Source organism: Passer montanus, unplaced genomic scaffold, assembly GCF_014805655.1.
Source record: "Passer montanus isolate IOZ18808 unplaced genomic scaffold, ASM1480565v1 scaffold7, whole genome shotgun sequence".
In the NCBI taxonomy this organism is placed as follows: Eukaryota; Metazoa; Chordata; class Aves; order Passeriformes; family Passeridae; genus Passer; species Passer montanus.
This window is the reverse complement of record NW_024372147.1, coordinates 14,967,413-14,988,314: the sequence shown is the minus strand read 5'-3', so window position 1 is coordinate 14,988,314 and position 20,902 is coordinate 14,967,413. Positions and strand designations below refer to the sequence as shown.

Below are 20,902 nucleotides of genomic sequence, written 5' to 3'. Positions count from 1 at the left end.
AAAAAAAACTTTTGCCATTTTTATTGGCCATTTAAAGTGAGTTGCAGAATAGAATCCCAACCCTAAATCTAAGTAATAGCTATGTACCTTTTTCCTGAGCATTTTGTCAATAGTGCTCATGATTCCACATTAACTTACTTTAATAAAATTCTGGAACTTCTTGTTTTGTTGCAGCTCTTTGAAGAGATTAACAGCTTCTTTCTGATGGCTACAAAACTCTCCATATATTTTCTCCATTTTAGTTGCATTTTCCTCTGAAAACTGAAGAAATTAATACGTGAATTATGCTTAACATTCTATCTGTCAGGAAAGTGTGTACCTTTAACTAGTGAATTTTGGATGAATAGGGAACTTTTACATTACAGGGTTTATCAAGTTCTCTGAATTTCACTAACAAGGCCTGTCACTACAGAATGAAAATAGGCTAGCTGTTTTTAGGAGCAAGAAGAGGAACACAGGCTGGAGAAAACACAAGCAACCTCCACTGAACTCTTGCCACTAACAGCTAGAACATTGGAACAGCATTTTCTTCACCTCTTTTCAAACACAACCCTCTCAGGTTCATTTACTTTTGTCTGATCTCCACATTGCTTCTATACAAGGTAACACCTCAGCTCTTTATTTCAGTGGAGTGAAAAAAGACTGACAGAAGGTGAAAAGCTGGACCTCCCTTTCACAAGGAAGTGAGATGTGAATGTCAAGCCATCAGTTTGGCCATCCTTTGGCCACAGGAAACACCTTGCAACCACACCTTCCCTACTGAGCAGTATCCTGCGATGTAACTTATCTGGGATGCTAGATTACTACAAGAAATTAACAGGTAGTTTCCTTTCCATCATCAGTTCTTCACATCTCTCCTCAGCTGATAAAGTGAATCCATTACTTTCATTTTTTGCAGTCCGTAGTATGACAGCAGCCTTCTACTGCAAACATGACCAAGTTCACCACTTCTCTTGTCACTCATACCACATAGGGAGAAATCCACCCCAAGTTCACCACAGTTACCTGACAATAATGATATTTTTTCACATTGCTATTTCATTCTGAAATAATCAGGGAGGACAGGTTTTAAATATTCTTGAGGCAACCACAATTGTCTTCTTGCCCACAGAAGTTTTGGAGTAAAAAAATTGTTTAAATTTGGAACCCTGAGCACTTAAAGGATCAACAGAACTGATGCTTCTACCTGCTGCACAAGGATGTCTCCAATTCTGCTAATGACAAAATTACGCTCGCTCCCTGCCATGCATGATTCCTGCCGCCTGTCCTTCATTCTGCAGAAGAACTGTCTGTGCACCTCCAGTAGCTCATCTAAGCAGGGGAATATTCTGTCCACCATGGTGTGGTCAAGCTGCAGTTCTTCCTTCATCCCTTTCCTGAATATTTCAGACATAATGAACAGGGTATGGATGTGATGTACTTCTGTTTGCATCAGCTCTGCGGTATAAAAGAAAAAAGGATAGTGTAATAATCACCTGAATATTTTGCACACCTTATAAGACAGACTTTAGTCTATCAAATACACAGTCATAATTCTTTTTCGGTGTGAGCCTCAAACCTAATTGATTATGTCAGTCAGAAAACTTAATTTATCTGGCTCTGACACAATTCTCTCTGTATCCCAATGAACAAGCTGTGGTTGTAACAGCTTGAGCTGAGGATTGGATGAGGCCCCTTCCAATTTCAACTATTCTGTGAACAGGCTAGTTATGTCTCTGGTAGCCACTACTATCAATTTCCTTAATTTAGGAGACATTGTACTTTGTGATAAAAATGTTCTTTGAACTTTCTTGTTGTTTTGAATTGAAGCATTCATTCTTGTGGCCACAAACCATGTAGGTTCCCTCTCTATTTCATGCACCAAATTGCATTTAAACCTCCACACAGCTTTGAAATACTGACCAAATATGACATCCTGCCGCTTGATGACATCCTTTTCTTGCTTGCTACAGAACATTGGATCCACAACAAGACTCCAGGAGTCTGCCTCAAACTCTTCTGCATCTGTGCAGAGATCAGTCCACTGAGACAAATCCACATCATCTATGACAAAATTTATATTTCTTTAACACCACACATATAAAGAGTAAGGGAAGTCCCTTGGCACATGCAGATCTATTCATATAGTAAGGGGAACACATCACAGAGATGAACTATAGGTAAGACTTCTGCAAACACTGCCATACAGCAAAGTTTGCCAGATGTGAATATTATTACCAGTGTTGAATTGCTTTTGTGAGAGAAGGGGACGAGAATAGATAAAAAACACTCTTATTTCCTCAAATCAAATCCTTTTTATATCTCTTTGCTTGAAGAAATATTTTAAAATTTAAAAATAAAATTCAATATTTCCAAGAGCAGATGTTCAGTGAGTGGTATGTGCACCATCCTATGTGAGTGAAAGCCCTTCAGCTTTCAAATTCAGTCTCACACCTAGCTACAGGAAAAATCTATTTCTATTTGCGTCACAAGGCTATGCAGCTATTGTAAGAGCACCAGTAGCAGTTAAGAATTTGGGCTACTGAGGAAATACAAGTGTTGCAGGTTTACAATTTGCAATGGACATGGTCAACAGAGTCTACTGGATGAGTGCAAAAGAAAAGTGTATTACTGTTCTGTTTCTGTAAGGATGCCAGTACATCTATCCCTGTTACTTTAAAATGGTAAAAACATACTAAAATATTCCAAAAGTTATAAAATAGTTACAAGGAGTTAGTTACAAGGAAGAAAGGAAAAGTTCTCTTTTAAGACTAACGTGTTTAATTTCATAATTTTAAAGAGGGATGCAACAGTAATTATCAAAAACAAGTGCTCTTCTTTGAGAAGATGAAGTGTCTTCCAAAATCAGCTAAGGAGTTTTTCTGGTTTTCATTTTCCAATACTAGCTATAAGGTGAAACGTCGTGCAATATTCTCACCTTCCATCATAAAAGCATCCATTGAAGAAAAGGTCCCTAATGCTTGTAACATCTCTTCAGACTGTGACTTGGACTTCCAGGGGCTAGTTTCAGAGTCTTGTCCAGAAAATTGTGTAGCTCTTCTAGTGCAGAAATTAAAAAAAAAAAAAAATTCATGGTTTAAATCTTCCTAGAAATCCTGAAGGATGTATTTAGCATAGTCCATCTGTAACTGCCCCTCTACCTTTCCAAACTGGCACTGGGGACACTTTTGGACAAGAGGTGGGGCTGTTGTGAGGCTTCCCTCTTTCCAAGAGACAGTCCAATGGGCACAGAGAAAGAAGGTTGCACTGAGGACAGCACCATCTGTGAAATGTCTCCAGGCAGGGAATCTGTGAGGCAAAGCACAACACAACATTTTGACAAACAATGAGTTTGTCATTGTTTGACAGAGTATGTCATCAATGGCACACTTACACTGAGAAATGGTCTCTGGTGTTCATATTGACCCACATCTGGCATCAGGAATGCCTACTTCTCAAGGTACATGACCACAGTGCTCTCTCACAGAATATAAAAAAAGCCTGTAGGCAATATGGAATAGCCCCAGTGTGGCTGTAATTTGATAAGGAAATAAATCATACATGCTCTATAGGCGTGCAAATACTTGTGCACAAGATAAATGACATAGACAGAACTAACTACTTTTTTTTTTGTTTTCACTGAAAATACAGTAAATTCACACTCATTGTAGAAGAAGATTTTTTTGATCTCTCAAAAAAAATTCATTAATTAGAGACACACACCCTTTCTTACAGGTACTGAAACAAAAATTAAAAATAGAGAAATTACATGGTAAAGTTCATACTGTCAGTCCCATGATTTTTAATCAAGGCCTACCTTAGAAATGCTAGGTTTATACCTAACTTACTTGTTACACCAACTTGGAGCTTGTTTTTATTATGGTATTTCTCCTGGGTTTTCTGAAAAAAGAATTTTTTTAAATCACATAGGTGATAATATACTTAACAGTCAAGTCTGTAACTCATTCACATATAACATCACACAACGTGCTACAAGAAAGAGATCCTAAATTATGGTACTAATTCCTTCCAATAACTAATTTTATTAGTTATTGGTAGATAATAAAATTCAAAGTAGAATACTATTTGTACTACAATATGAAACTATTTCTTCTAAGCAGACTGAGTTACAACATTCAACTTTCTCTATATGAGTATTGCCTGCAAAGGTTGTACAAAAAGTACACATTCAGGGCTTTATACTCAAATAAGATCAAAGCATTTGTGGTAGTACACTATCTGAAGCATGAGTACCAAAGGCAGAACCGCTCCCCCTTCCAAAGTGGACTTTTGCAAAATCTGTACCAAAAGCCTGCTGTACTTGGGCATATATTTCACTTCAGGTGGGTCAGTGAACATTTCCTGCACTGCATTCTTGCTGAGATGAATTGAGGGCTCTCGTGTCCTCTTGCAAGTAACCCACTATCCCCAGGAATCAAAGCCATCAGTTCAGCAGTCTCAATGCCTGAAGTTTCCCAGAAATTAGTGCAAGACCATGATGTGAAAATTATAAACAAAATTAAACCCACTTGATTTATCTACAGTTTAAGGCTTGTTTATGCTAAAGAATCAGTACGGAATCATGCTCTCCTTGAAAGCCACCATGATGCAAAACACAGCTACACCAGAAAGACACGCTCCACAAATGTGAAAAATTACCCGCATCATTGTGGCACATTTCTCTTCAAGTCTCATTTTATTTCTTGAGGGCAGTAGCCTTATACATCTAGTTTTCAATATTAAGCCTTTGTTAAGATATCCTCACCATGCATGCATTCCTTCTTAACCGTTAAGGTCGTATCCCTCAGCTCTAGTGCTGTTTTGCTCTGCTCAGAAGTGTTATATGTATTATGGTAATTCGAGCTGGTAGAGAATATATACATAAATGCATGAAATATGTTTAAGATATAAAAACCTTAAAATCACACTAGCAGGGGAAAAGGGGAGTTGCTTCACAGGGTGACAAAACTGCAGCTGGCAGCTGAGGAGGAGGTGTGTCATTAACATACGATGTGAACCTAGCCCAGGAGATGGTCGTTCTCACTGGCAGAACGGGAAAACATCCAGCAATGATGGCCCATGAAGATTTTCATCTTAGATAAACGGGGCCATCAGGGACATACATCTGAATGCGGGATTCCGGGAACCAAAGAATGGACACACATCGGAACAGGATTTTGTCCAGCACAGGACAGAGAATGGAAGCAATATGAATATGGAGAACCCAGAAAGGAGACAAAGAGACTCCCGAGTGGGCTAGAAAAAGGGTATAAGAACGGACTCTGCCAAGCAGCATTGTGGGGGATTCAGTGCAATAGAGGCCGGATCTGTGTTCTCCCAGATCTCCAGGGTCAGTGCTGTTCCTTGATTGTGGGCTGTCAGGACTATATATCGGTCGCAAAATAAATTCTATTTTTATTAAATTGGCTGGATCAATTTTTACCTATAACAGAAGCATCTGAACGCTGGGAGTAATTGCCTAGGCAGGTAGCTGTGGAGTCTCCTCTCTAGAGATTTCCCAGAATGGGTGAAACAAACATCTGCCCAAATTGTTACCTAGAAGTGAGCCAGCCCAAGGGTGAGGAGGTAGATGAGGTCACCTGCCAGAGCCCCTTCCATCTCGGCTTTCCATTATTCCAAACATATGGAACCCCCCCAGTACACAAGGGCTCTTTCTCTCTGAGATTTTGAGAAGCCTTTCTTTTCAATCTGTTCTGTAATCCTCCAGGCCCACTATTTCACAGTCTGAGCTTGTGACCCTTCAAAAACATAAATACTTCTTGAAACTCGTTTTTGATCCCCTTCTAAAAATTGTTATTCAAGCACACAGAGCAAACAGTGTTAGCTCTGTTGCTCCCATTGCCATTCTGGCACCCTCACAGCCCCTCACACACAGACACTGAGTCTGGGCAGCCTGTGTGTATTTCCTTTTTTTCCTTCATTGTTTCCAGCCCCTTGGAAAGCAAATATCCTCTAGTAAGATCAGTGTCGGATGTTACCTTGGTGCACACAGGAGCGCACTCCTTGCAGCTTTTATGCACAATCACGCTGCAATCTGAAAGAGAAGGTATGTTTCAAAGCCTGGCACCAAACGGGGTCCCAGTCTGCAGAAAATGTACTCTGAGGCTTCAGTTTTCCCTCTTTCAGGTTCACATATTAAAGTGATCCTCAGGATCTTTGAATACAGATACAGGCTAGAAGAGAGTTTCTGCCTAATGTGCTAGGGCTAGGAGATCAACCATTCTTTCTGAATCTGTCACCTGCTGTACTTCTTCCCTCTCCCTTTTCAACCTCAGCTCATTACAGAAAACAGGTACATCCAAATGATGACAAGGTTTCAAACAACACACTGAACTAGGATGTCAGAACAGTATTCAGAGCACTGTAAATGCACAAGTAAAAGTCAGCAGCTACTTACAAGAACACTGCAGTGACTCCTTCCCCAGGAGGGCCTTTTCACAGACCATGCATGGGATAACTCCTGGGAAAGTCCCATTTGTAAAATTGTGCCTGGTTGGTTTCTCCTTATCTTTGGTATCTTTATTTTTTGCCTTCATCCCCAAAAACAGAGGCAGGAAAATACATAATTAAATAAATTAATAAATAAATTAAATAAATTAAATAAAAAATATTTATTCAATCTTAAAAATTTAAATTCATTTTATTCACTCTTAAAAACAATAAAATATTCCCTTATAAAACCAAATTATTCTAGAATATTTAATCCTTGTACTGGAAGACGTGCAACAGCATTCTGTACTCTTACACCCAATATTGCTGAAGCCCTAAAATTATATAGGCATTGTTTTTACTGTCAGCTAGGCCTGGAAGCATTATCAAGGAAGAGTGGCAGAAATACATTTAGAAATCTAAAAAAAGGGGAGGGTCAGGAAACAAAATTTTAGAAGTGTTGTTCATTCACCGTGCACTGTATATAGCCTCTACATGTGTACAGCTCATGCCTCTGCACACAGAGGTGCAATTAAGCAAATTTTAAAAAGTTATCTTTAGATCTTAGAAGGCATTAAAAACAGCCTATTTTTAATGAGTAGTAAAAAATTTAATAAATTCTACCTGTTTTTCCAGTACCCTTGTTGGCATGACTATACATATAGCTTATAGTTACTGACTCTTATACTTTAAGAGCGCACACAGACACAAGCTGCACAACCAGACATACATGTTCACAAGCTCATGGTCGGTTCTGACACTCTTGAAGGTGCTGCCTCAGACAAACACCTTCACATCCATGTAGTTAGGATGTCCTGGGGCACAGGAGGGCATACTAGGGAGCCTGCAAACTGTCAAAAGGCCACCCAGAAAGAGCCTGTAGGCCGAGCCTGTCTTTCAAGCTGCTAACTGATGCCATTAATCTAAAATTAAGGTGTCTTACAATTAAACTACAATGTTGTAATCTATCTTCTATAGTAGGTCTGTTTGACTGTGCAGGCCTCAATTCTCAAACTCTTTAACACTATGTCACGTTTACTTATGCAAGAATTCCCATTGACTTCAAATAAGGCAAATTCAACTAATTACATCCTAATGTGGAAGTTTACATACTCAATTACTTTTTGAGAGCAATTCCAAGAACAGGCCCATCTCTCTTAAATTTATTTAACAAAGAAAATATTTCTTAAAAGTAATTCATACCTTTAAATATTGGCTAGATCACCAAACAGAATTACTAATGATATCAAAGGAAAGCTGGTTTTTAATACAAAGGCCATTTCAGGGTAACTTGCATATGTTTTAAATTTAAAAAAAGAAAAGTGAAAAGAGTATTCCTACAACTTTTGTGGTTTTTCAATAAACAATTTATCTTTACACGAAAAATTAGCTTCCATCTATAATTCATTTAATTACAGTGACATAATCATACATAATACTATGGACATAAATCCCAAATTACCTTGCCTTTATTCCGTGTGCTGGTCATCCTGTTCATCAGAAAACTGAATGTCCGACTCACTTTATATTTTTCAGACTCATTTTTCGAGGGTACAACATACTTATTCCATCCCTCTTCCTGAATCCTAAAACAGAAACCGGTGAAAAAATATTCCTCATTTCAGTGGTAACACTCCTTTAATTAACATATAGCAGAATCTGGGCAGTACTTGTTTCACCTAACACTTACAATTACGTGCTTTGTTGTGGGTTTAACACATTATGAAAAAGATTGCTATCCCTACACAAAAAGAAGTAACACATGCCAATATGGACTTTGCATGTGTAATGTGTAACAAGCTTGCCTAGATTACAGCTGGTATCAAAAGCTCCTCTGCTTTTACTGCAGAGGCTTGGACATTCCTACAGTGGACAGGAGCCCCAGCAGCAGGCAGAAACCCATCCCTACTTTGCACGTTCCAGCAAATCCCCGCTGCAGGATGTAAAGCTGGGCTGGGCTTGGCACTCAGTTTAGGCATGAGTTCACAGAAGCCAGGCGCCTCTACCCCACTGCTCAAAGCCCACGTGGAAGGTCTCTTCCCCACACGGCTCCCTAGATGGCATTCTTGCACAGACCTGCTCCCGGCTCCCCGTGGCACACACCCTACCTTTGCTCCCGGGACTGCTCAGGAAGGCTGCACGCTGGCTCTGCAAGACACAAACAGCCAGAGGGCACTCAGACTGCAAGGTCATCGGACTTGTTTGAAACCCACGACCTCCACCAAGCCATAAACCGACCATTAAGGGTTTGCAATGTCATTTGAAAATTAAGAAGGCAAAAACATACATACATGCATTAGAAAAAGCTTCTTCTAGGTTAAGACCAGTTCCTACTAAGATTTTAGTTGACAGGTTCTGACAGAACTGAGAAGGGTATCACTGAATGCCAGTCTCTGCAAACAGTCTGTTTTTAAGAATAGCAAAAATTATTTATTTTGTTTTTCTTAACAACATAGACTTGAATGACTTTCCCTTCATTTTGCTTTTTTTATAATTTGCTATAAAATATCTTAATGACATTCTTCTAACATCTGCAGTTACATATCTTATGCAGCTTTATAAACAAAAAAAATAAATCCTTCTACTACTCTAAGCACTTCCTAGGATGTTTAATGTGCTACAAATTTGTATCTTCTACAATTCTGTGATCCTATAAACAGATGACCCAAGGAGATACTTTTCACAAGCTCTCTAAAAAGCAAAATAAAATATAAACAACTCAGTTGGATTGTTTTAGAAGAAAATAAAGCAAAACTGTAGAGAACACTACCGTTTTCAAATTAAAAGCCACTTCCCTTTCGCAGACGTTTTTAGCAAAGCTGCCACAGGTATGGTTCAGAAAGATAAGTGCTTGCTTGCCTAAGTCAAAGCACCAGACTATGCTTTCTTTGAAGTTAGATACAGGCTTAAACACCCTTTGCTGAATCCACATCTCTTCAGACAAATGTAGACATCAGGTTAGCAAGACCTAGAATATTTACCAAAGAAGCAGCAAAACAAAAGGGCATTTTAGTTAGTTGTCAGGCATAACCTGTGCCACAGGACACTTCTGTAAGAAACCAATGCCATGTATCCATGGGAGATGAAGACAGCCTCATGCAAAACAGCACTGTGGAGCTGAGACACTGACTTAGAGAGTGTAAGGGCTGGAGGAGGAATGAACCACTGTGCATGAGCACACCATCTACAGAGCAGGCACAAATTCTTTACTGTTGAAGCCTGCCTGGTAATACTCTCTCAAATAAATGCAGGTAGTATGTTTTAAACCTGAGCATATTTTAAAGTTTCCACAAGAAAAGGATGGTGTTTTGCCTCCTTTTTTCTCATATTTTGTGTGGGAAAAAAACATCCTGTTGTCATTCTGAATTCATCTGCTTTAGCTTAGAATTTTTTACAATGTGCAAGGGCAGATGCACCTCCTTCTTGCATAGCTAAACCCTAAGCAAGATGTCCAAAGTGTTGGCAGCTAGGCAGAGGTGAAGGGGGAGGTTTTTCATGCACAGACTCCTGCACAGGCCCAGACATAATCCTGCTGCAGTCCACAGTGATCAGGATGAACTATCTGAGCCAGCTTCCTGGACCAAGCTCCGCGGCTAGCCCCATACCCAGATACAACTGCTCAAAGTGAGCACAAGTATGCCTGCCTCACACAATAATCACCCCTGCCAGCTGCCAAACACTGTGTTCAATGCTCCCGTCCTTGCAAAATGCTGGCAAAAAGAGGCACAATGCAGGAGATGCTGGTGGAAGGAAGTGCCAGCAGGAAGCTCAGCAGACCACAACCCTCCTTCCCAGCATTACACCGCATCTGTGGTGCAGGCGTAGAACACCCTGCTTCTAAAGTCTGGACAAGAATGGGTTTTCACTTTCTCCACAAGACATATAAAGGTCCAAAAATGATTGTCCCAGAAGGAAGGGGAGAAAGTATGAAAAGGAAACAGATCCAAGCCCATACCAAGTCAGAGCAAGTAATGGTGTCTGGGTGAAACTTAAGGGGCTGTGACACCAATAAAGTCCCTTAGCTGCAATGTCAAAAGAATTCTGTTTTAACTTTGACACAGGGCTTTACTATTCTGCTAGCTTTCAATTCTGTGACATACTCCTAGATTTTTCTTCTGCCTTGTCTTTTTCAAAGACTTCTCACCTAAAGTGTTGAATATAAATGCTTACAGATACTTTAGGAGATGGAGAAAAATACAGCACATCTGCATGCTGCAGGCTGCAATATTTACTCCTCCTTACAAGGTGACATGAAATCATACAGTGAATTTGAGCAACATCAAAGAAGTTATTTGCTGCACTGCTTATTTCAGTTTCTTAGGAAAAAAGAAGCCCACAGCCATTGTATCTCTCACCCTCACAACAGTTTTTGAAGTTGTTAGATGCTTGCAAAGTCAATGATAACATTTTCAGACTTTTTGTATGTTTCATTCACATTGAATGTCAAAGAATCAGAGTGGTTATGGTTTGAAAGGATCTCAAACATCATTGGAGTACTGAGGGAGCTGACAGAAGAGCTTGCCAAGCCACTCTGCATCACTTATCAGTTCTAGTTAACCAGGGACACCCCAGATAACTGGAGATTTACAGGTGTGGTGCCCACCTACAAGAAAGGTCAGAAGGAGGATCTGGGGAACTACAGCCTGTCTGCCAGATCTTGGTGACCTCAGTGCTGGGGAAGGTTATGGAACAGAGTATATTGAGTGTGATGACTGGAACATACAGGACAGCCAGGGCATCAGACCCAGCCAGCATCTCCTGAAGAAGCTGGCAGTTCATGGCTTGGACAGGTGCACTCTGCTGGATAAAAAACTGTCTCAATGGCTGGGCCCAGAAAGTGGTGGTGAACAGACTTATATACAGTTTTGAGTCTGTCAGCAACACTGTTCCTTAGAGGGCAGCACTGAGGCTAATCGTGTTTAGTATCTTTAACGCTGATCTCTGTGTGGACATCGAGTGCACCCCCAGTCAGTTCACAGATGTCACAAGCTGGATGGGAGTGCTGATCTGCTGGAGGGCAGGAAGGCTCTGCAGAGGGATCTGGACAGGCTGGATCATGGGCCAAGGCCAGTGGTGTGAGGTTCAACAAGGCCAGTGCTGGGTCCTGCCCTGGGGTCACAGCAACCCCAGGCAGTGCCACAGGCTGGGGCAGAGTGGCTGCAAAGCTGCCACAGGAAAAGGAGCTGGGGGGGCTGCTGACAGCAGCTGAACATGAGCCAGCAGGGTCCAGGTGGCCAAGAAGGCCAATGGCATCCTGGCCTGGATGGTGGATGGTGTGCACAGCAATGGTGTGGCCAGCAGGGCAGGGATTGTGCCCCTGCACTCAGAATGGGTGAGGCCACACCTCAAATCCTGTATTGAATATTAGGCTCCTCACTCCAAGGACACTGAAGTGCTTGAGCATGTCCAGAGAAAGGCAACAGAGCTGGTGAAGGGTCTAGAGAGTAAGCCCTTTGAGGAACAGCTGAGGGAGCTGGGGCTGTTTAGCCTGGAGAAAAGAAGGCTCAGAGATGACCTTCTCACCCTCTACAACTGCCTGAAATGAGTGTGCAGCCAGGTGGAGTCGGCCTGATCTCCAAGTCAACAAGTGACTGCACAAGAGAACTGCTCAAACTGCTCAAACTGCTCCAAGGGAGGTTCAGGTTGGGCATCAGAAAGAATATCTCATTGAATGGGTAGGCATTGGAGTAATTTCCAACCTTAATTACATTATTCTATCTACTTCTAACCCCTCTGCCACAGGTAGAGATGCCACCATTAGACGAGGTTGCTCAAAGGCCATTCAACCTGGCCTCGAACATTTCCAATGATACAGCATCCCAAACTTCTCCAGGTGTCCAATCCATTTTTTTCATTGTGGCTCACATGTCCTGTCTCTTGTCCTGGACTAGTGAAAAACTGAAGGTATATTGGAGTGAGAAACAAGCTGTAAGTATGGCAATGGACAGGCTTACTGATACAGAGTTCGAATGAAATGCAGGTGCTTTTTAAGTGATGTGAGCTGTAGGAAAAGTGCAGTGTATGTATCTCACACTTTGCATGGTTTTTAAATATAACCTATACCCTCACTGAGAAAAGTGTGTGCTGTCTTCTAAATATGAAACTATGTGTCTGGAAATAAAGCATGACAGAAGCAAGTCATAAAAAATTACAAGCTTCTTGCAGAGGCATCTCTGACTCCGCTTGATGAAGTGGGTGGGCTTTGCTTCCCAGTCTGTAGAGATACCACAGCCCACCTGTGTTTCAGAGATTGCTTAGGATCTGTGGGAAGCTGGAACCATCTGTCCTCTTTGATGCCTCTTCTGTGTCATTCTGAGCTTCCTCCTGGTCTCTGTCACACACTTAGCAGGAGGCTAGGGTAAGGATCTTCCAGTAAGAGGATTACTGCCCTTGTCTGCATTTGTTTTTGTGGCTATTGCTCTCTCCTTTTGGTATGCCCTGTCAAGGACAGTCGCTGTATCATGGGCATGATGGGGGCGTGATGGGGCTGTAGATGGGGGAAAATTGCAGGATGATGGTAGGGCTACCATCTAGTAGCTACTACTAGCCCTGAAGGCTACTAAACATACACACTGGTGAGCTCTGTAAAGTAACATCATCAGGACTGGGCCTGAAGCAGGCAGGTGTTGAATAATGCAAAGCCAGAGAACTGACCTCCATTTGAATCCCCAACTGCAAAGTCACGAGGAATGCGAGGTCTTCCTACCAAACCTTTGGATGAGGAGTAGGAATAGGAGCGTGACCGAATCCCAAACACTGTGCATTCCTATGAGAAATTGCAGCAAATGAAATCTTGTCATTTTGAAATGCATCAGCAACAGAAACAAAATAAATCAGGAACAACTGACCACTCACATAAATTTTCTTGGCTTCAAGTTGAATTTTTAACAACTTCATGTGAATTCTTAGGAAGTCTGTCATACTTCCACCATGATAAATTTTTGTATGCTACAGGAAATAAGTTGTGGGTGCAAATTAGACCAAGAGAATAAAAGAGAGCTTACATTCTTCTCCAATTTGGTAACATGTGACATCCGCACAGTATTGTTGGCCATCATTTCTGATGGCTGAGCTATCTTCTTTTACCAAGGAAGGCATTAATCTTGTACCTTTATACTTGAAGAACACTTCAAGGAGACTTTGGCTATGCCTTAGTAACTACTGATGTCAGAGTTTCCAAAAAAAAAAGGAGTTGACCTCTTTTTTTTTCTCTATGTTGTTTTTGCTTGTTTTATCATTATAATATTTGAAAACATTTTCCAGTTACCAAATATCTCAAAAATAAGACCTGAAATGAAACCCCCTAATTTTTGATACGTCATTTACACTTAAATAGAGAGTATTCCTAAAACTCCTGTAAAGTGCTCACCTTATTGTTTTTTAAAGTAGCCCTACCATATTTAATGTTTTTGCTGAACTCTTTTTCTCCCTTCATGAAATCATTTGCTGAAGGTCAGATAAAGTTCTACAAGTGGCAACAAGTGCATCTAAAAAATCATAAAGAATCTCTGCAAACAAGAAATAACTCTATGTATATGTCTGAAGATCTCAGAAATGGCCCCATGGTCTAATGAAAATTAATGTAGACGGGATACTTCAGAAAACCATAATGAAGAGATTTACATCAATCAATGGACACCCCAACTGAATTTCCCTGAGTGTAGAAATTGTTTTATAACAGGCAGCAGTAATGTTTTACACTTTACAAAACATTACTCTCTCACATAACTAGAGCTGGTTAAACATTTTCTCGCTAAATATATTTTGGTTAAAAAATATTGATTCACTGAACCTGAAATATTTCCTTTGAAACACTTCTGATAGATGGTGTGTTTTTTTAAAGCTGAGGCAAATCTCTTTCTATGGCAGCTGCCCAGCCCAGTCACACCCAGGGAGTTTCAGCTTCACTCAATGCGAGTGGTCCTTTGAGAGACTAGCACTGCCAACTAGGAACTCATCTTTCCCCTTCAGATTCAGACATTTCTCACATAGTTTCAATGATTTGATTAAAAGGAAAACAATTCAAACCAAGACAGGGTCAAATACCTTGGACTGCTGACTGGTAGGTAGATCCAATCCATCTCTGCTAGAAGCCATGGCTTCTGTAGAGCTGAGGGGACGGTAGTGAATACGGGATCTGTCCGACACACCACCACTTCCGTTGTCTACTTCAAGGTCATCGAGACTTGAACTGAAGAAGACAACAAAGTCCTTAACTTCCCTGAATTCCTTATAGCAATTTGCTTCAACCTTAATGCAATAAACAAAGATACAGCTGAATCCTCTGACTAATGACAGCCCAAACCACCATGATTATGTCAGGCAAACCTTGCCCTGAGGTGCCTCTCAGATCTGGTCAAGGCAGCCAGTTTCCCTGTCCAGGACCCCCTGACACAGTCTTGTGGATCTGCAGTGCAGGTATCTGCATCACCCACGATCACACACACTCCCACCACAGCCAGCCACCCCTGGATCATGAGTTTTAGGCACACGTTCAGCATCTCCCAAAAAATAGATCTTTTGTTCCAGGCATAAATCTGTCTCATTTCAAAGAACATAAGGAGAACTGAGACAATAAGTGGACTGAGACAACTACCTCAGATTTCTGTATATGTGAGTATAGATGGATATTATGTGCATGTGTGTATTTGGAAGATACGAACGACATGGCTGTTAACAGACATTTTTATCTACATCTGTGACTTCATGACAGAAGATGGAAGAGAAAAACACCAAGATGAGATTAAGGAGGGTCTTGAGATAGTTTATGAGGTTCAGTTCAAAAGGCAGACATCTAAAAACATCTAACAACAAGCAGACTGAAAAATCTCTGGCTAAATCAATATGTCAAACATGTAGAGACTATTTTATTGAAAAGGGTTCCTGAGCAGGAGAGTGCACTAAGGTTGCTCAGTAGTATCAGAGTTTCCAGGATGAGGCCTGTTACCTGCAAGAGCAAGTTCATGGTCTCTTCATCAGAGTGTCTGAAAGGAATGGTTGACTGCTTGCAATAGCATTCCAGCCTTACAACATAAAACTTTAAATTATGTGTGGTATTTCTAAATGGCCAGAGTTCCTACCAGGGATAAGAGCACAAAAATTCCTTCACACACCACTACTTTTTTAAAGCACAAATCTATCGCTACTGTCTGAAACTACTTCCTTATTACAATTCTGGGGACAATATTTTGCAGTACTTCCAAATAATAGCTCACATGACATCTCAGAAACAACTTATATAAATGCATTATCAGTTACGGTCACACGTTAAAATTGAAAAAGCAGTACATGTCTATGTCAACAGACAAGTGTCCATGACTTACTGTGGTAACTTCTCTAGGGAACTTCTCTGACATATGAAGCTGGTTTAAAAATAGAATTGCATACTACTAGTCTTATTTTATGCCTAATATTTGCATCAATTACATAAGTCATATGACATATTAAGACAAATCCCATGTCTCTGAAAATTTGTGTACACTCTCATACAGGTGTATATATTTATATACAGTTCTCATACAGGTACCTAACCAAGGTCTTAAAAAGGGTGGGGTTATCTAAAAATACATAGGATAAAAATGTTTCTAACTGGAGGCACAGGAAGATTGTGGCGTGATATCCCTATAGCTAGCAAGAAAAAAAGCAAACAAAAAAGTGTGGTATTTCTAAATGGCCAGAGTTCCTACCAGGGATAAGAGCACAAAAATTCCTTCACACACCACTACTTTTTTAAAGCACAAATCTATCGCTACTGTCTGAAACTACTTCCTTATTACAATTCTGGGGACAATATTTTGCAGTACTTCCAAATAATAGCCCACATGATATCTCAGAAACAACTTATATAAATGCATTATCAGTTACGGTCACACGTTAAAATTGAAAAAGCAGTACATGTCTATGTCAACAGACAAGTGTCCATGACTTACTGTGGTAACTTCTCTAGGGAACTTCTCTGACATATGAAGCTGGTTTAAAAATAGAATTGCATACTACTAGTCTTATTTTATGCCTAATATTTGCATCAATTACATAAGTCATATGACATATTAAGACAAATCACGTCTCTGAAAATTTATGTACACTCTCATACAGGTGTATATATTTATATACAGTTCTCATACAGGTACCTAACCAAGGTCTTAAAAAGGGTGGGGTTATCTAAAAATACATAGGATAAAAATGTTTCTAACTAGAGGCACAGGAAGATTGTGGTGTGATATCCCTATAGCTAGCAAGAAAATATGCAAACAAAAAAACCACCTCAAACAACAACAACAACAAACACCAAAAAAAGGAGTGTGAAAAGATAAACTCTGTCTGACATTTATTTTACTATCTGTGTTAAATATTCCTGCTAGTGGGACTTCATAGTTGCATAAGAAACTCAAAATTAAGGTAGAGAAAATCTTATTGCCCACTTTCAATAACAATTGGCTGGCCCTTCTCTTCCTTACTGTTTTTACATAGATCTGATGCTCTACCTCCAACTAGTCCTAATACTCTCCAAAAGGTGGGAGCAAGATTCAGATTTCCTCCTGCATAAGAAGGAATGTCATCTATTCAGAGAAGCAATAAAGCTTTTTCATCAAGAAAATTTATTGTTAAATTGTTTGATTTTTAAATTAGTTGTTAAAGACCTAAGTTAAATGAGCAAAATTATAGTTCTGTCTTCAGAGCTCTCTGCATTTCTGAAGACATTTGGAGGAGGATCTTCAGACAAATGGCAGCAAACCTTGTGTACCAGCAATGGAGAAGAAAACAGTCTGAACCTGTCATAAACAGCAGCCACACTCTGCACTGTGTCTTTTGAGATAAATACCTACGCAACCAGGAGTAACAAGGTCCTTCTACAAGCCTATTTAAAGACTTGAAAGATTCCTAGAAACTTCAACAGATTTTGGACTATTTTCTTAATGGAAAATATAACTGAGGAAAAACACAGTAAAATTCTGTTATCTGTCAAAAATGTCACAATGGCAGTGACAGTGAAGAGCTGATCCTTTTTTTTCTTTTGTTAATAGTATTTCATACAAGAAATAAAGGTATAAAAGTATCCATTTGCATTCAATATTCATTTAGTAAGAAGATACTTTTATGCATTAAAAATGTCTTCACAGCTATTTTATGAAAACAGATTATTAGGACAATAAATATTAGTGAAGAAAAAAAGAGATTTCACCCCAATAACATTAGTTATTATTTCTGATTCTGCTTAATTTTTTAAACAAAAGGTGATAATAAATAATCCTTATTCTGGCCATACCATCAAATAAACTCCATACCTTCTTCTTTTCATGTCAGCAAAAAGCTGGCCCCGATCCTTAATAAATCCATGGGCCTTGAATGGAAGATATGAATCTGGTACATACAGATGAGAAGGTGAAATAGCATGTCTTAATCCTGTGTTTTCTTCTTTTTTTACTGGCCTTTGATTTTCTTCATTTGGGAGATATGTAAATTGGTCATTCTCCTCAAGGGAGGGAGATGAAGAGCTCTTATCCATCAGGATTGAGTTGGCAGGGTTCAGACAAATTTCACTGCTGACACCATCTCCATGAATGTAGTTAGTCTTTAAGTCTCCAGCCTGCAGGTAAAAAACGAGTGCTGGTAAGAAGCAACAACAAGATATATTGTCAGGAAACAAGGACCTGAGAAGTCTGCCATTTTATTTATGGCTATGTGTTTTGTGGGTTTTTTCCCTATTACTTTCTACACCACATGAATTTAAGGCAATTTATATGACTAAGGAGTTCTAGACTCTGCATTACTTTTTTCCCTAATTAGAGCAGCAATTAATTGGTATTTCCAAGTCTTCTGAATTTCTCACTCATATTTATACCTTTTATTAAATGTACTGATACAAATATTTATAGATTTTATTAAATACGACCCTTAAGTTGAGCAAAAAATATGCATAATACATTACTGTGGGACACATATGGAAGAGAATTCAAACATTCTGCAATTTAATTTGGAAAAATCAGCCTACACATCATGCACTTTTAATTTTTCATCACCAGTTTCCTAAGCTTTTTGATAAATATACATGACCTGAAACAGAGTTTCTCAAGGGCAGGAAGGGAAATTACTCTTACTTTTTGCCATTAAGCAACCTGACGCCTGAAGCACCTCTTCTTTTGCACAAAGACAGGAACAGATTTGGAAATTCTATTTTCTCAGGTACAGGGATCAGAATTTAGACTCTAGTCACAAATAATTCCCTGTTGACTGTGCAGAAGATACTAAAATACAGTTCACTGTTGGTTTTTTAGCTAGAGGCAACAGTCATGTAATTAGATACTGAATAATATTGAAAAGTCACATTGCCAGTTAAAACACTCAATCTCCAAAAAGCACCTGTATAAAAGCAAGAACAAAGGAAGGATTGCAAGCATCTCCAGAGCCCTGGTGTTTCTGATTGCTCACTTCCTCTTTTCCAGCTCCTCTTGAGATGTGCTTTCATCCCCACCTTAATTATGCTTCTTTTAGTAAAGGACAGGAAGAACTGCTGGCATTTTTACAGCAGCCCACATTTACTTTCAAAGATACAGCACATGCAAGTCTGGAAATACTTCTGTTGCACTATGCAGATGACATGCACGAAGGTAAAATGCTTTTCCCAGGCCTTGTGCAGCTGTTCCTCCCTGAAAGGTTATTCCTGTCTGGGCAATGTTCCTCCTCAGCACCAGAGGGACCTTCTCCAGCAGCCACTCTGGCTCCTGCTAAGTGGTGCTTAAGGGAGGATTTGGCCCCAGTCAGCAATTTTAAGAAGTAGAATGTGGCCACATAGTGAGCAAAGGTTAGCAACCCAAGCTGAAGGCTCCCTGAGCAATACACTTGGGTAATATTTCCATCTGTAATGGAGATGCAGTTCTGCAGCTCTGTCCTTCCAACCTTGATATTGTTCAAATCAAGGGTTCAAAGACTGCACTTTGTAGTCCCCCGACAGCTGCTCATTCATGCATCATTATTACACACATTCATCTCTTACATTCATCTGTAATATATACTACAGATATATATATACACACACTTTTATATATATATGTATGTAATATATAATACATCTCTTCAGTGCATTTTGAAATCAGAAAAGCCTCTGACTTTAACTTCCATCTCAGATGTCACATGAACTGGATCTGCAGTCAATGCAGTGGGTGAAGTGTTTCAGGGAATGGGGTAGGGGTGGGCAGGAGGCAAAGAAAAGGGGGGGAAAATCACACTTGCAAAATCTCAGACTTCTAACATTATCTGATAATTTCTTACTTCTATATTCCAATTTGCAGGCAAGGGAGAGCTCAAAGCAGGTTACAAATAAATTAAACATCATAAAGCACCACTGAAAAATAGCTACACACCACCAGAATCTGGCATCTCTTTAGCTAGACCCAGACACCACACACAAGTTGTTGCTAGTCAGACTCATGCCTCATACTAAATTATGGTATCTGAGTGTGATCATGAAATTAAGACTCCAGGTGCAACACAGTGATATAAAATGTCACTTTAGGTCATCTCCAGTGCTTGTGACAAATCAGAAATGGGAATTCTAGTGAGGATCTCCAATATCAGAATGTTTCGTGACAGTTGTAGGACATCAAATTCACCTTTTCACCAATATCTTGTTCTGGTTGAGCCTGTAAGCCTCACTGTGAGCTTCTGTACTGTGAATGTACATAGAATTCAGAAATGTAAAATGCAGGTGAAGAGTAATATTGTAAAGAAGAACATGCTGTTTAGTTCACAAACACACAGAAGAGACAGCCTGCCTTAGAGTACTTCCTGCAGGCTAGGGAGAGTAACTCCTATAATTGAGTGAATCTGTTAGAAGAGACCTCATATAAAGGTTACAAAATACAGCTGAGAAGAGTAAGATATTACTGGTTTTAATTTAAAATTTTATTAATTGACAGCACTGCTGACAGATTGAAAAGATCCTACTATTATGCAACTAAATTAACAGAAGATGAAGAAAAATTAGCCAGAAATTCAAATATAAGCATACTTGGTCTACTACCATGCAGTTTGCATATACTTCATCACTTCCACTCATCATAGGAGAAAGTCTGGTTGCAGCAAAGAAAGTAGGGGCAGACTTCAATTTCATAAGAACATCAAGGGCAGAGTGTCTGTGCTCTGGAAAACAAAAAGTATGGGAAATTTTCCATTAAATCTCAAACCATTTCCTTCTCATGTATATATACTACCATAAAAATGGCAAAGTTAATCATTAAGAACCAAATCTTAGCATTACAATTTTAGTAATATCTGTGTGACCGCAGCAAAATGTGCTCATTTCATAAGTGCCCAGTGTTTGCTATATTTTTCAGGAAGCCTACAGCTGACAAGACTCTCAAGGGTACCACAGAATCATTCACATAAATAAAAAATAAATGTTCCTGTGTATTGGTTAGCAAAAGTTTCTATTTTCCACCTAAGTAGAACTTCGCAGAGATTTGTGGTTGCAGAA

The 20,902-nt window shown here is 39.6% G+C and overlaps 1 protein-coding gene across 7 annotated transcripts in view; it reads right to left on the bottom strand.

The window, feature by feature from the left end:
• The window catches only part of ARHGEF28 (Rho guanine nucleotide exchange factor 28), an 86,590-nt gene that overhangs the window by 35,439 nt on the left and 30,249 nt on the right, over positions 1-20,902 (bottom strand). For 5 of the 7 annotated variants that reach the window (XM_039729870.1, XM_039729869.1, XM_039729873.1 and 2 more), the window contains 14 exons: positions 20,438-20,568; positions 17,715-18,016; positions 14,476-14,620; positions 13,084-13,195; positions 8,538-8,577; positions 7,892-8,015; positions 6,398-6,530; positions 5,979-6,034; positions 3,828-3,879; positions 3,141-3,288; positions 2,918-3,039; positions 1,903-2,043; positions 1,187-1,437; positions 139-261 (listed from right to left, as the gene is read on the bottom strand). In XM_039729870.1, the coding sequence (XP_039585804.1) occupies positions 139-261; positions 1,187-1,437; positions 1,903-2,043; positions 2,918-3,039; positions 3,141-3,288; positions 3,828-3,879; positions 5,979-6,034; positions 6,398-6,530; positions 7,892-8,015; positions 8,538-8,577; positions 13,084-13,195; positions 14,476-14,620; positions 17,715-18,016; positions 20,438-20,568 (1,880 nt within the window). Of the gene's footprint in view, positions 1-138; positions 262-1,186; positions 1,438-1,902; positions 2,044-2,917; positions 3,040-3,140; positions 3,289-3,827; positions 3,880-5,978; positions 6,035-6,397; positions 6,531-7,891; positions 8,016-8,537; positions 8,578-13,083; positions 13,196-14,475; positions 14,621-17,714; positions 18,037-20,437; positions 20,569-20,902 lie in introns of those variants that run through there. The other 2 variants (XM_039729876.1, XM_039729871.1) reach the window with 2 other exon arrangements.